The 16,824-nt window shown below is 33.9% G+C and overlaps 1 protein-coding gene across 2 annotated transcripts; it reads left to right on the forward strand.

Moving 5' to 3' along the window:
- Positions 1-1,290: 1,290 nt before the first annotated feature.
- LOC140673687 (uncharacterized) lies at positions 1,291-15,109 on the forward strand. Of its 2 annotated transcripts, XM_072906779.1 has the most exons (4): positions 1,291-1,679; positions 2,132-2,591; positions 2,959-4,113; positions 4,201-15,109. In XM_072906779.1, exons 1-4 carry the CDS (start codon positions 1,648-1,650, stop codon positions 4,618-4,620), a joined length of 2,067 nt encoding a protein of 688 aa, XP_072762880.1. In that variant the 5' UTR covers positions 1,291-1,647; the 3' UTR covers positions 4,621-15,109. The 2 variants fall into 2 exon arrangements, with proteins under 2 accessions (XP_072762880.1, XP_072762879.1); XM_072906778.1 differs by having other exon boundaries at positions 2,959-15,109.
- The last annotated feature ends 1,715 nt before the right edge of the window (positions 15,110-16,824 follow it).

Here is a 16,824-nt window from a genome sequence, read left to right on the forward strand (position 1 = left end):
TATTAGAAAAGCTTGACAAGATGAAAGATCGATCTGAGAAAACAATTCTTAATGAAAATCAAGTTAGTACTTGCTACAATCATGTTAAATGTGTGTGCAGATATGACAAATGTTTTTCTTTATAATATCTTAGCCGTTGTACTTTTTTGTCACACTTCTAAAAGATGGAATCACTGAAAGAAAATGTGACAGAAAAATCGACAACGTTTGATACATTAAATATAAAAATCCAGGAATTAGATAATGAACGTGTAACTGCAGAATATGAATATTTACAAAAGATGGGAAATAGCTTTAGTGAAAAAACACTGGTATAATTAACTTTTCTTTTACATTGAATTAATAGTGTTTTGTGTTAATTAATTATACTTTTTATGTTGCTTTTTTATGTTTTGTAGATTTTAGAGAAAATAGATGCGTAAATAAAAGCAAAAGAACATATTTGACAATGAGCCTAAGTAAAAAATTGAGAAAATACTACAGACATGTAACATTATATTGGAAAAAGAAAGGACTATTCAAGAAATAAATGTGGAATTAGCAGAAATCTGCAAGCAAGATAATTTATTAAATTTATATGTTTCCTACAAAAAAACAAAGATAATTTAAATTCAAGGTAGCATTTCTTTCGCTTTAAAAAACACATTTGACTTAGTATAATTTTTATATTAATCTTATTTAATATAACAATATATAATAAGAGCCTCTGTTGACTAGATTCTCATATAGACATGTCTAATCTATTTGTTCTAATTGTATTTAATTCTTATCAACATATAATAATAAATAAATGTATTTTTATCTTAGAAAATTTATAGAATGGAATAAAAAATGTATAAAAACCAGACAAAAATTTTTCTTTTAACATCAAAATTAAATTAGAAAATTTTTCTACCTAATTATCAAGGAGAGGAAATGATATACAGAAAGAACTTTCTAACAAAAAAAAAAAATGCAGATAAATACAACGTCACAATTTATTATCGAGAATTGTGACATGTTTCTTGTCGAAAAGCTGCCTATATGTATTACTTTGTTTATTGAAAAATGAAAAAAAAAATATCTCGATTCGGGAGCACGTTGCTCTCTCTCTCTCTCTCTCTCTCTCTCTCTCTACTGTCAGTTCCATGACGTAATAATTTTCTCACATCACGGTCCGTTCCACGATGTCCGCAACCGTGTACGAATCTTCACCGGCGGCCATTGATCGCGACGAATGCGCGTGCGCGGCAACCGGGCCAATCGCGCGCGGCCTGACTCGCAGGTCGATGCCGCATGTGAAAGCGGAAGCGCGAAGCGCGGTGCTTCAGTCGGCCGCTTCCGTCCTTTCGGAGCTTGTCAGTCTGTTAGCAGCTCCGTTCGCCGGCTCCTGTGGGTTGAGTCCGTGGATTTGCTGTCGAGTGCTCGTTCGTGACATCGCGAGTACTGTTGCTCGCGCGCGACAGCATCCGAGCCAAGTTACCGAGGACTGTTACACGCATTTTTCGCCCCTCGACGTCCACGATTCCGTTGTCGAGACACAGGAATAGACGATAGTACACAGCTGACGCGCGCCGTCTCTCTTCGCGATTTCAGGGCCCAGCTTGCGAGAGGATCCACCTCCGTCGATTCAACTGTCAATAGACTCGAGCCGGATACCGGAAAAATATGTACAACGGACACCCGCAAACGCACGGCAGGTAAGTACGTCCTTCGGCAGCTACGAAGGATGGTGAGATTTTTTCCTTTTCGCGATGGCTGTCTCGGATTCTTTGGGCCCAGCGGCCGCCATTTCGCGCTGCGAGCTTATAGTTGCTCGCTCCATTTTATATCTATTAGGCAAAATTAAATCCGACGGATTTCAAACCATTTTTTGTGCCCGGCGGATTTTTTTTATCCAAAAATTTTCATCGCGGTAAATTGGTCGCGGTGAAAAAAATGTAGTTACGACGCTTAAAAATATTGTACAGTAAGTGTAATTTATTTATTTATTTTTTTCTTTAAAATTTAAAAAAGGTAAATATATATACAAACACACATTAATTTGACAAAGAGAATTTGAGATTGTATGATGAAAGACAAAGATGTTGTCCTTTATGTTTTTTATTTTCCGGCCGTTTCTTTGTTCAGACACTCATAAGTTTTAATTTAGTTATAGGACCAGGGGGAATAATCGAGATCATATTAATCGTACTGGAGGAAGTGGCGGAACTTATTGGAACAGTCAGCAACAGAGCCAGAAGGAATATGGCACGAAGAAACAGAACAACAGGAAGAATCCAGGAGATTCATTAAAGAAACCTACTTGGGATATGACCAAATTGTCACAAATAGCGAAGAACTTGTATGTTCCCCATATGAATGTTCTGAACAGAACACCTGAAGAGATCAACATGTATCATGTGGGCAAGGAGATCACTGTCAAAGGCAATAATACCCCTTCACCGATCCAGAATTTTGACGAGAGCAATTTTCCAGACTACGTAATGGAAGAAATTAAGAAGCAAGGATTTGCAGAACCCACTGCAATTCAAGCTCAGGGCTGGCCGATTGCTCTTAGTGGACGGGATCTTGTTGGGATTGCGCAGACTGGTTCTGGGAAGACTTTGGCAGTGAGTATTGTGTATTAAATTAAGATTTTTTGTTCTTTTATAGTCATATTGAATGAATGTTAAAACCAAATAGTGGTGTATGAAAAAAACTAATTTATTTATCATAAAATGCAAGATAAAAGTTTATGCATTTTCTCTTATTTGATGTCATAATTTAAGAGAAGCCATGACAAGAGAATGGAAGCTAAATTAGAGATTCTCAGAATTAATAAAAATATTTGAATAGCATTATTTAAAAATTGATTGATAAATTCAATACAAAGAAATAAATTTGAATCAGATATAAAATATGTGTGATTTTTAATACAATATATAAAATAAAATAAAATAAATTTTATACAAAGCATTACTTCTCTATTTGTTTTAGTATATCCTTCCGGCAACGGTGCATATCAATCATCAGCCTCGCCTCAACCGCGGTGATGGCCCAATTGTTCTGATTCTCGCTCCCACGCGCGAATTGGCCCAACAAATTCAGACAGTAGCACGCGATTTTGGCTCGTCATCGTGCATTCGCAATACCTGCATCTTCGGCGGCTCACCAAAGGGGCCTCAAGCTCGTGATCTTGAACGCGGGGTGGAGATTTGCATCGCGACACCCGGCAGATTGATTGATTTCCTCGAAAAGGGCACCACTAATCTACGTAGGTGCACCTACTTAGTATTGGACGAGGCTGATCGAATGTTGGACATGGGTTTCGAACCGCAGATCCGTAAAATCATCGAACAGATTCGGCCTGACCGGCAGGTGCTCATGTGGTCTGCCACTTGGCCGAAAGAAGTACAAGCTCTTGCCGAGGACTTTCTCAACGATTACATCCAGATCAATATCGGCTCTTTAACTTTGGCAGCCAATCACAATATCCGACAAATTATTGAAATCTGCCAAGAACACGAGAAAGAAATGAAACTGTCGCAGTTGTTGCGCGAAATTGGAACCGAACGCGGCAGCAAGATGATCATTTTTGTGGAGACGAAAAAGAAGGTGGACGATATCACGAAGACGATCAAACGCGAGGGCTGGTCAGCTATCTCGATTCACGGCGACAAATCGCAGCCGGAGCGCGATTACGTTTTGTCAGAATTTCGCAATGGGAAGACTATGATTCTTGTCGCGACCGATGTGGCGGCGCGCGGCTTGGACGTCGAGGATGTTAAATACGTCATCAACTTCGATTATCCTAACAGCTCCGAGGACTACATCCACAGGATCGGCAGAACCGGTCGCTGCCAGAGCGCCGGCACCGCCTACGCTTATTTCACGCCGAATAATGCGAGACAGGCAAAAGAATTGATCGCAGTGCTGGAAGAAGCCGGTCAAGTTATAAATCCGCAACTGGCAGACATTGCAAATTCTATGAGGAACCAATATGGCAAAGGACGACAACGATGGAGCCACGGACGCGGCAATAAAGATAACAATTCTCACGGAAGTCCTAGGAACAATATCAGTCCGACGATAAATAACTGGCAGAATCAACTTATGATGCCACAGAACCAGCATGGACATAATCAGAATCAGGTGACAGCGCAGGAGAAAATGGTGGCGCGTACTCATCAGCGTAACAGCGGTTATCAAACTAATCGTCAAAATAATTATCAACCGCAGCACTCTTATCAACAACAACAACAACAACGACAGTCTACTAATGGCTATCAACAGAATAGTTACCAGACGGCTAACAACGCGTGTCAACCGGCACATCAGACCGCCAGCGCACCACCCAGATACCAAGGTAGAACCGCTGGTGGTTATCAAGGTAATCGTTTCCAAAATCGACAGAACAACGGCTTTAGTGGCGGTCAGAATGGGCCGAATGTATATTCGATGCCGCCGCCCTTCATGATGCCGTCCGGTGGGCACGCGGACTCCGGGATTCAGAATCTCGTCAACAACAAGTTCTTCCAGACTAATCGACCGCCGCCCAACGCCGGCGCTTGCGCCTACCAATCGATGGGTCACTACAGCCAGTTTCAAGCGGTGCCGACGTACGGATATCCTTATCCGCCTACACCAGTGCAGCAGTGACGCTTTCCACGGTGCAAAACCGTCGGAGTACGGGCTAAATGAAGAGGAAGTAGGTAAGGAAGCAGGCAAGGCCCCGCCTATCGGGTGTTCTTGATATCTATGATAGCGGATCGAATTTAGCTGCGGTAGACTGTCGATGATGATTAATTGACCTGTTGGAATCTAACAATATTTGTGCTGGAATATTTGTGATGCGTTCTCTGGATTGTAAACTCGAATTGTTCAATCGGTCAGAATATTTCTTCGACTTTAATTCGTGAACTTTCTTTACCACCTTGCAAAAGGGAATTTATACTTTTGTTGAACAGTTTGAAAAATTACTAATATATTGTTTGAAATTCTCTAAAGAGATATATCAAAGATTATTTATACAGATTTGTTTTTTCTTTTTTTTTTTTTGTTTTTTTTTGTTTTTTTTTGTTTGAAATCAGTCTTTGAACTTTAATTTTTTTATTTTTTTATTGATATCACAGTTTTAAGAAAAATCGGCAGTCTACTATATATCTTTAATGTAACACTTGTTTTTATTTGTTTTTTCATTAATTCTTTCTGGAATTGTGCCCGTTCAATGTTTCTTCAGTATTTATTTCCAGATATTTAATCAACGAAATTGTTGCTCGAAGAGCATCATATGCTGGTAAAAAAAAGATTTAATTTTGTTATTCAGAAAAGTTTAAGAAAAATAAATGTTTAACAATTTGAGTGCAAGTGATATGTATTGAGATAATACACTATAATATTAAGTGTTGTAATATAAATTTTATATAAAATGATTCTCAAATCCAACATCGAATCTAAAATCCTATATATGAAAAATCGTAAAAATTATGAAACTTATAAATCATAAAATATGAATCATTATCATAAAAATTATAAAATTATAAAAATTATAAAATCATAAAAATTATGAAATAAGCAGTTATAACAATTATTACAGGTTACATAATTGTTATATAAAATTATCTATTCTTATGTAAATTTTATATGATACATTTTCAGTTATATATATATTAGTTTTATTAAATTATTATTATATTAAATTAAAAATTTAATTATTATATTATATTAAGTTAAAAATTATATTTTTTGTAATACTGCATCTATGAGCGGATTCTAATCGTAAGAATGTTATAATATGTTTCATTTATCTTTTCATTTGTCTTTCTCTCGAATCGGAAAGTTTAATATACATACATATATGGACTCAAATTGTTAAGCGACAAAAAGATTGGAACGGCGCTTTAATTAATCGAGGCACATTTCTGGTTTTTCGATGTAATATTTAGCATCATTAGCGAACATACACACGATATAATATCGATTCTAGATGTTGATCGTCACGTTGATGGTCCACAAATCCCTTTAATAATATAATTGAGAATAAATAGTAATCCTCTTGTGCGAGTACTATTGTAACTATATTATAAATGCTTTTTCCGAAATGCACGAAACATATAGAAGGGGGTGGGTTAAGACTATATATATCAGGTGTAATTTATAATTTATTTATATAGTTCGCGTGAGATTACACACATACACAGAGAGAAAAAAAAATAATAAAAGCGAATAAAACGCGCGATATGCTCTATATGGAAAGAAAATTTGTAAGGCCTTTTGCATAAAAATTAAGCCGTTTTTCATGTGCTCAAGCACATAATGAACAAGTTGTCGTGCCCTCTGTTCCGCAAGCAAAAAATTAAAAAAAAAAAGAAAAAATAAAAATCGTACAAGAGAAAGAGAGAGAGACAGAGAGAGAGAGAGAGAAAGAGAGAGAGAGAGAGATAGAGTAGAATGCTGTAGAACAGCTGTAGAATGTCTATTCGTCTGGAACAGCTTCGCTGACGGAACTAAACTGATTTCTGGGCACTCCGATACAACTAATCGTAGCGTTATAAAATAAGTGTCCCGTAAGCTCCGACGATTTTACAAAAATTTAAAAGCGAGCCTCGAGGTCTTTGGATCCTTGAAATTCTACCAAGTCCTTCCAAGTTTAACTTAATATCTTGAGTTTTAAATATATATGTATATCTTGCATTACATTTATCCGGGATTTTTTTTAATGCAATGATATCTCGTCAACATTCTAAATTTCTAAAATTTTTCACTTCGAAAGATTTTAATTCTCATATATTTAAAATTTCTTTATATTTTCGCGGATAATTCGATATTTTCTTGTTGACTCAATCCTTGAATATATACATATATATAATCCTCTGATTTTTTAAGCTTGTTTCTCTCTTGGACTCTAATCTTTGTACATCTTGTTAACAAGTGAAATATCTCTTTAATCGAGGATCTTGACGAGGCTCGTACGTTCGATCCTTGGAGAGACGCAGATGGTTTTTTAAGGGACAACACACGTAAATTAAGCACGTAGTCACGATGGCTGTGTACCTCGACGCAAAAAAGTTTGATACCTTATTTTTATATATATATCGAAAGTGATTTGTTGTTGAACCAACGAATGATTATATGATACATTGTTGTTTGATGTTTATGCAATTGGCCACTGAGTGGTCTTGTCTCTGCGCCCCGTAAGCGCGGACTGGCCGCCATCGAAATACTAAACAGTTCAGTTGTACCTGCTATTTTAGTTGATTGTGACAAGCAACGGTCCAAATTACTGCGCCGTCATTTCTCACTCCGGTGAACAGTGAATGATACTTGTACTTTACTTTTTGCTAATGTTTTCATTCTTCGACCAGTAACTAGCGTTTCCTTCAAGATTTATTTGTTCTTACAAAAATTCAAAGCCCCCCTTTTTTTTATTTATTCAATTGCCGTTCCCGGAGCAATTCTTAAATGTTCACATAACAAGTTTTCCATGTAAAACAAAGAAAAAGATTCTTATGAGTGTAAATTTTAATTTGTTTAGAATTTTTGAACAAATTAATCTCCAGATTTTGCGCTGAGATTACAAATGTCTTGAAGTTGCGTTTAGCGGATTCACAAAAGATTACTGGTTGAAGGATGAATTGTCTTGCGTATAATGAACTAAGGATATAACATATTGTTGTATTCTGAAGCAGCCCTTTGCGGTACCGGAGGACATTTTTTAATCAGCATGCCCGATTAATTGTCGAACTAATAATTGGCGCACGGCTAATATAGGGCATGTGATAACATTTTATTAGCAGCGTGTAGCAATTTTGCGAGCCTCCAGATTACTCTGCACATACCACCGTATATCATGTAATTATCGAGAAAAAAAATAGCAAGTGACGGTGTGATAAAGAGAAACAAAACGAGATAATTCTCTGGTCTCAATCAGGGAAGGAAGCAACTATTTGAAAATCTCATTTTTTTCGAACGAGCATTTTTCTCTCGTCGATTTCGCTCTGTTTAACAGCAATTAATATTGCATAATTAAAAATATAAAGAACTATAAAATAATATATAATTATAATCGTATTTATCGATTGTCATATATGACTTATTACTATTATTTTTTTTTTTTTTTTTTTTCTTTTTGAACAAAAATTGCGGTGTAAAAATTTTCTTTTTTCTTTTTTAAATTTTCTAGAAAGGCCAGAGAATTAATTACGGATAAATAAATGCAGGAATGCACTCGCGCAGGGACGCCATTAATTAATAACTGTTGATTGTTGCCGCGTGGCGATTATTCACTCTCGCAACTTGTTTTTATAAATAATAATTAGCCATTATCTCATCGCACACACAGTGCACGAAATGTAGAGATGCAGAAATCCCTTTCGCAGAGAAAGGTCCCATTCAGTCTCGGTTAGATTCACGCATACTTTATAGGGATCGGACATAATAATATCCGGGGATTTTTTGATTTCGGACGCTGTTAATTGTCGTAGAATCTACGGTATTTTTTACGGGGAGAAAAAAAACGATAGTCAATAATGTTCAACGAAGTGGGCCGTTTGCAGTTCCTGGGGGATCGGGATGCTCGTGTCTTCGGATCCTCGCATCTCTGAAGATTCATATTTCAGGATTGCTGTTTACAGTTTTGTCGTGTGTCGGCAAAATTGTTAGGATTTTCAGATAGATTTTCAGATTTGTTGGAATCCCGGATTCCACAACGCTCCAAGAGCTCTTTTGGAACTCTCGAGTCTTTTTGAAAAAGGAGAGAGAGAGAAGGAGAGTTTTGGAAAGTCCCTGAAAGTTTGAAACTCGTAATATCTTTCGGGTATCTTCAGTGAAATATGATGTAACCGTGCAAAAGATAAATTTCAAAACTAGCGATTAAGGAGGTTTTTTTTTGGTTTTTTTCTTTTACACATTCCCGCAGTTGAGAATTTCGAAACTTTGACAATTTCGAATTACAAAACGTAAAGGGTTTTCGGGAGCTACTTGGAAATTCTGGCAGTTTTGAGTTTCATAGGGATTTCGTATTTTCGGAACATATTTATACATATATATAGTTTACGATTATTTTTTTTTTTTTTTTTTTTTTTTTTTTTTTTTTTTTTAATTTTAATCTTTTATAATTGTAAAATCTCTTGCTTCAAGTGTTGCAGAATATGCAGAACTTTTCGGATATATCTGTTGTTTGTTCAAATCTCTCTCTTCGACGCTTTTCGAGAAAGAAACTTTGCAAGATCTTAGATAATTTTATCCCTGAAAGATCAAACTTTTTTACTGCTAAATGGATACTTAAAACTTCGAGTTAAAGGATCCTTGGATTCTAGGATTCTTGACCGGCGAATATTCAGCTCGACACATGCGCCTACTTTGTCAGTCTGACTGCATATGTGGATGAATAGTGATATAATAATAGGAAATGTATGTGTTGCGAGCATGAAAAAAAATATTAAATACTCTCGCACATTGCGTGCACCTGCTATCAAATCAATCTTTCATCTAAATCGAGAAACAAAGAGCACCGAATAAAAATATCAAACTATAAAATTAATTAATTTCCTTTAACGAGAAGAACTATTGTTACAAAATTAAAATAATCATTACTGATGCTATTTATATTTTACTTTACTTTATAAAAAGTTTGGATTGGTTTACAACATAATGTAATTTCGAGTTCTTTTTTTTTTTTTCTTTTTTTGGCATCTTTTCTTTAATAAATGTGGATAGCGGGTGTACGTGTAGTTCTGTGATATGTAAAATGTAGCATATTTCTAGACCTACCTATCGTGCATCATAATTAAAGTAAGGAACGTATTTTCTCAGTTTTATAAGCAGTATATCAATCATCTGATCGTAACGATATGCTTAATGCAGGGTCATCGATATCCATTTTTTTAGCTAACGGGAAACGAAAGGGAAATGACACTGAAGGCACTTTTCTCTCACTTTTCTGGGGTAAACAGTATAACGAAACGGACTATATAGATAATATATCTTATATAGATTGTGTAAAAGTTTTTTCTCTAACCAGAAGCTGACAGTTTCAACGCATTATTTTTTTGTCTACAAACTCTCGATATTTTTATTAATAATAAATAATACATTGTTATTACGAAATTTTTTCTGAACGAAGAAATGATCGAGCCGTTTTTATAGGACCGTGTACAAATGTAACACGGATGTGTAAATGGTAATTCCTGCAGCCTCAGTCAACCTTAAAGACATTACCTAAAACTTTTACTGACAAAACTTGAAATGCATTAAAAATGTATAACTTCTTTCTTGCCATTTTTATGCTTCAAATTCAAAAATATTTTTCCGCGATCTAAGAATTAATTTGCTTTTGTTGAACTATACATAATTATAGTGTTTACCCTATATCATAGCAGATACTATGATTTAAATTGAAATTATATTCAAGAAGTGTAGAGTTTTAACTTAATTTTGTTATTAAACACGAGTTTTCAAGTCGAAATTATACTCTAATAAAATACTATGAAAATCATGTATTTTAGGATGGTGTTATAATCTTACGCACGAAACGAAATATTTTATATCTCGTGAATATAAAACCCAGTTACAGCTTTGTGTCTTCTATTCATTGAACATTTTTTTCACCGTTATTTTTCATTAATTAAAATTTTTTCGACGCCTCAATTCTTTGCACATAATTCGCAAAGGAATTTAGGATCGTTTCGATTTCTCCGAGATTATGAACTAGAACGTTTGTAGGATAGCAAGTTAGTTCGCCATTCCGTTTGACTTTCCGTTGATTAAGGTCATATCATTATTCAAAACTGTCCAATAAATCGTTATGAGACTCATAATAATCGACGCGCCTCTGTGATAGAGTCAAGCATCGGTAATCGATCGAGTCCTGCGACGATAAAACGGAGTCTATATAATCGCAGATTATCGGGGGAGAGTACTTTCTTCTTCTTCTTCTACTTTCTTCTTCTTCTTCTTCTTCTCTTCTTCATATGATGAACGCTGACGAGTGCTGTGATATATAAATAAACATTTTAATTAATCGCAAACATAAATATCGTAATATTATAGGAGCTATTCTTTTTTTTTTTTTTTTTCTTTTACACGAAGACTGAATCTCGCCAATTTATATATGAGTTTAGTGATCCCGCCCTCTCCCCTCTCCCTCAGTCCCCCTACCCCATCTAAACACCGTGTCGATCGATGACAAAGAGTCGCTTGCGATACTTTTTTTTTTTTTTTTTGTTTCTTTTTTTTTTTAGACACAAAAATTGCGAGATATCGCTCTCGCTCGAAAGTGAAGACAATTGCAATCTTTTTTTTTTTGTTGTCGATCGTATACCGTACGTGTACACCATATGTGAGTGTATAGCGTTAATTTTTTTAATGTTTGGTGTGATTTCATATTGTCCCGAATGTGGCCATGACTATATGTTGTTACTATTACTTTTAGATCGTTCGTATTAAATCGACCTTGTTTAAAGAGGTGTTCGCATTTCTTCAAGCACTTTATATAATTATGGACCCTATATAGTCTCCGTGATTATGGTTTCGGGTTCTTCTCCTTTTCCCCTCGAAACTATCGTTGTGCTCTCTTCAAGAATTCTTTTTTCGTAGAACCCCGAGTTGCTTTCTAAGGGTGTCCTATAAGAAGAAATTAACAAGATAAATTAATGATACGTTAATTTTAATTCTAAATATTAGAGATATTTTCCTTAAAAAAAAAGTGCGTTAAATATTCGTTAACAGAAATAATAAAAGTTCGAGATGCGGTCAACAATTTTACGCGTACAGTGACGGATTGAAACGTATTAGATTAAATTATATTATTAAGTTATAATAATTAAATATCGGTAATAAAAATCGTTTATAATAAATAATAAAAAAAAAATCGTTCAAGTTTTTAAAAACGAAAGGGAATTTGAAATAAATTTCTCTTTTCATGTGTAAACATGTTAAGATTATGTCCGTCTGATAACAGTTTTAAAATTTTTAAGAGGCTACAGAATATACAAAAAATAAACGCACAACGTAACGTTTTTAATTTAACACGCTCTTTAAAACGTACTCGTTAAATGTACTCTTAATTTAAACAAGGATAATATTTTTTAACCAAAACGTAGAACTGTTTAGAGCACATTTAATACTCGGCGAGATCAATCATTTCGATCGATCGATCCGTCGTAAAATTAAAACCTAAATGAATGAGCGATCAAAATGTTCAGTCGAGAACATTAGATTCGCGGCTGATTTTTTGTTCGTTACATATTCATAATTTTTCTCGCAATAATATTCTCTAGTATAACTATATAAAAGGCAAAAAAAAAAAAAAATCACCGACTAAAGAAAAAATGAGCTACTAAGATTAACCGAACCGCCGCGAGATAAGCAAGATGGCGAAAAGTATGTGCCGAAGATGTAACCTGTTGCTCTCAAAACAAAGTATCGCGATTAATTAATCCTCTTTACTAACATACTCGTATGGAACAGCTGTTGCAAGACCTGTTCCCGCGCTTCATTTTTTGTAGTCCTTCGACGGGTGAATCCTTCAACAACAGTATGGTATAGCGCGTCACATCAATCAGACCGCATGTTTTAGCGGCACGTGTTTTTTTTAGCGCCAAACATGACGTCCGATCATCCTAATCGAATCAGAACGTGCAAGAGATTCTTCTTGTTTCGATTAAAAATTCGAGAAGCCGCATGTTTAGCGCTAAGCGTGCGCCGAGAAGATGCGGTGCGTTTTGTCCTAATTCGAATGTACGATGAACAATGAATTCCACACGGAAAATGTGATCCGTAGCGATGTTTCTTTTTTTTTTTTTTTTTTTTTTTTTTTTTCTTTTCTTTTCTTTTCTTTTCTTATTTTACTTCGAAATTTCTCCGTTGAGACTCGTACGCGTGTATGTACGTGTATATGTGTGCTCGTGTGTATGAGTGTATTATCCTCGACTGGATAATCGAGGTCGCTAAATTATATAACTTTATATCATTAAATCCCTAACTTGCGAAAAATGTATGCGAAAGAGAGGGAATCCTGCGAGTTCCAATGTCGCCTTTGTTTTATGATGCGAACAAAAATATAAAAGTTATACGAATGTCACGCATGCCATGCTGGCGAAATGTCACGCGCATGACACGTTATTGTACGAATAATAATGCGACGAAAATTGTGCGCTCGATTTGCGAAAACGCTAAGAAATTATATACATTATACGTCGTCCTTTTAATACTTTAAGCGCCGAATGTAACGTCACTTTTTTAGCGAGACGAACGATACAAAGCCGAGACGATAACGAATTACAAAGCCGAGTAACAGTACCTTTTAGAATAGCGTCTATACAAATCATATTCTTCGAAATGGAACTAGAACGGGATACGATGTCGCTGAACTTTCCATCTCTGAATTATTCATGAAATATTAAGGACAACATACTCTTATCCAAAAATATGTGCGCGATCAAGAGTTTTGTAATTGACTTATTTTTAATTTATTTAGAAGAGAGAGTGCGCGCGCGCGTGCGTGCGTGCGTGCTTATGACAGTGAAAAAGAAAGAGCTCTTAACACCATTGCACATTAAATAATATACATATATTTATGAATATAGATTATATTTGTGTAATTTTCAAAAGCCGCTCCTTGGTCGTAAAAAATGCCGTTATCAATAAATTTTGTTAGTTTCAAAATGATCATATTACTAAATGTAACATCAATGTTCAAGACTATGTACAATCGTTCATTACTTACGTCGTTTTTAGTCTTTTTACATTTGTTTTACATTTTCAATGCGTACGAAATGTAATTATCACAATTTCACCCACTTTTTTTCTTAATTTTTTGCGCAAATGTATGTAAAAATATATTCTTGCATTCTCAAATCGCTGGTTTTTTGGATCTTTGAATAGGATCCTGAGATTCTAGACCGTCTATTCCGTAAATAAGAGTGTCGTAATTGAGAGGGGAGAGGGAACATACTGTTATAGTTTATGGTGTTATACATTATATCTAGTCAGAATCATTTCTTAATGTTGCTTGGTAATTCATTAAACAACTTTTAAACATCGCATCTTAACGAAAACCTGCCGTTTTATGGCGAACGAGTTCGAGAATCAGCGGCACAAGATAATATAATTTATGATGTTTTCGAGAAACAGCACAATTAGAAAAAATGTACCTGTAAAAGATGATAAAATGTACCGAAAAAACGTTGAAATTCTAGTCTTTGTAAATTTCAAATTTATATACGCGTGGTGTGACTTGAAGTTTATAAATTGAATCTCTAATCGTAATCAAACAGCTGTTTTTAAGAACATTGGAGACTCGATTGAATGAAACGAATTTCCCAGCTGTAATTCTTACAAAAACATTATGCATAATTAGCAATGTTGCCAATTAAAGGTCCACTCCTATCTTGGAGCAATCCTACTTTGCTGATACAATCAAATTTGCTACAAGAGTGATATTGCTTATACATATAAAACACATAAAGGCATTATTAATTACATTATGTGTAAATCGCGTGACGATTCCATTCCGCGAGGATAAATTTTTATGTTTTGATAACACTTGTCGCGATAATGTAAAGGGGAAAAAAGCGTAAAAGTCAAAATAAAATAAGAAAAAAAAAAAAAAAAGAAAGCGAAGGCAAAGAGATGGCGAAATTTCCTGATTGCGAGCGATTTTTAACTCCAAATGTAGTTATTTGATTAATTCTCACGGCCAAAGAGAGGTGAAACGCATGAAAAAGAAAAAAAGTGGCTCGTTTATTTTTCCACCATGACATATTTCAGAGCGGCAAGTACGGTAATAGCGGTATAAAAAATAGCGTGCGTGTATGCGTTTAGATGCGTGAGTATTCGAGAAGCGAACGGTGGATGAATTTGTCGTACGAATCGCTTATATATCGATCGAAAAAAAGAAGAAAATAACGTTTAAGGGAAATATGTTTGCGTTTATTGCTGAGCGAGAGAGAGAGAAAAAAAAAGTATACATTTGTTACATTGTGTATTACGGACGCAAGAAAAAGGCAGAATAGCGCGAAGCGATGTTAAGTATCAGGCTCTATATATTCAGATTCTCTTCTGTAGGTTTCATTAAAGTGCATTTCTTGTATGTTATTACAGTATTACAGTAGAACATAAGAAAAAATAAACGAATGCAATAGTAAAATGTCTATTTTTAAAAAAAATACTTGTCAGGAATCCTTCAACACATGAATTTACAAATGTCAAGGCAGTTGGTGTTCCCCGACAGAGTTTATCAATTATAATATTTATTTATTTATACATTATACATTATATTATATGCATATTTACATATTTTATATTATATATATATATATATATATATATATATATATATATATATATTACATATATCATATCGGTTGTGTCTTGATATTCGCAAATTTATATGTCAAGACATTTTTAACGCCAAGTGTTTAATTTACGTAAAATAAAAGTGCAATAAATACAAGAAATATATCAATGAGAAATATATAATCCTGATGAATAATTGTTTGTCAATTAAAAAAGAAAATATTAATCACTGGTCGACTGCATCAATTTTTTAATTTTTTTTTATTCATTTATTCTGTACATAAAAGTTTTTATCTTGAAATGTTATATTGTTAAGTTTTTTATCCACTTCATCTATCTTTTTATACATACTTTTAAATACACGGTCAGTAATCTATTTATTATTATATGACATGATGAGGATTAACTAGAAAAAGAAATGTTTTTTTTATATTAAAAAAATATTTTTGAATGCATAAATTATTTATATTATTTATTTTATTAATTTGATTTGCACAATTATTAGATATATCTCTTTTATTTTTATTTCAGTTAATTGAATTTGAACACTGTTAATCAAGTAAAGTTCTTTATTTTTTTCTTCTATTACTCGATCCATATTTCCAATTTTTTGTTTTGCAAAATAAGATAAGGTTTAGATTTCTTTCAGAACCGGAATTATAAATTGCAGATAGTATCATTATATTATATGGAATATATTACTCATTCGTAAAAATCAATCAGCATATATGTTTGATGTTATATAAATAGAAATACCTGTATCAAATTTGATCAATATCTTATTATTCCTGGTTACACTTTAATTACGAAGATAACGAAAAACATCTTGAGGTCGCGCGGGTATGACTCGGTAATTATGACACCGCAAGGAGCCATAATTGTCTGATATGTATGATAACAACCGATATAAAATATAATAATGCCCGAAACCTAAATATTTTTGTCCTTTGCGTTTTCGAGAAAATCGTTAATTTTATTCAAATTTATACATTTATGCCAGCCTAATATATTTCGAAAAAAAGACATAAATAAAAAAAAGAACATATGTTTAAAAAATACAGATTTTTCTTATTTTACCATACTTAAAATAAATTTTTACCTTATATACATATAATCAGTATTTTACTTAAATCCATATTGTTAGCTGTAAAAAACAAAATTCAATAAAAATTTATCTTTGACATAATGACATAAAATTAAAATATTAATATAAAATTATTCTTTTTAATATTTATGAAACACCACCAGCCAGGATATCTTGCTAGTACATGGCATTAATCATATTTTTTTTCCCTTGAATCCTGTGTTTTTTTTCATTCTCTGTTGGACAAAATAATCCGCGTAAATTTTTGTATTTGTCTATAATGTCTAATGTGTCTAAATTGTATTTGTCTAATTTTTTAAAGAAGCTTTTTATTTTCTGTCTTTTGTATCTTTTGGCCTAATGTTTCAATATTCAAATATATATATATATACGAATATTAATCCAAATCTGACAGTCGGTATTGCATACTTTAATTTGTGCCAGCTTCTTTATCTACTGTTGCTTGTATAAAACCTTAGCTT

Source organism: Anoplolepis gracilipes, chromosome 15 (genome assembly GCF_047496725.1).
Source record: "Anoplolepis gracilipes chromosome 15, ASM4749672v1, whole genome shotgun sequence".
In the NCBI taxonomy this organism is placed as follows: Eukaryota; Metazoa; Arthropoda; class Insecta; order Hymenoptera; family Formicidae; genus Anoplolepis; species Anoplolepis gracilipes.

Excerpts from the sequence above, each read along its gene's own strand:
- LOC140673687 (XM_072906778.1), top strand. The coding sequence starts at position 1,648 with ATGTACAACGGACACCCGCAAACGCACGGCAG. Across the intron at positions 1,680-2,131 it reads CACCCGCAAACGCACGGCAG|TTATAGGACCAGGGGGAATA; the intron begins GTAAGTACGTCC and ends GTTTTAATTTAG. Across the intron at positions 2,592-2,958 it reads GTTCTGGGAAGACTTTGGCA|TATATCCTTCCGGCAACGGT; the intron begins GTGAGTATTGTG and ends TATTTGTTTTAG.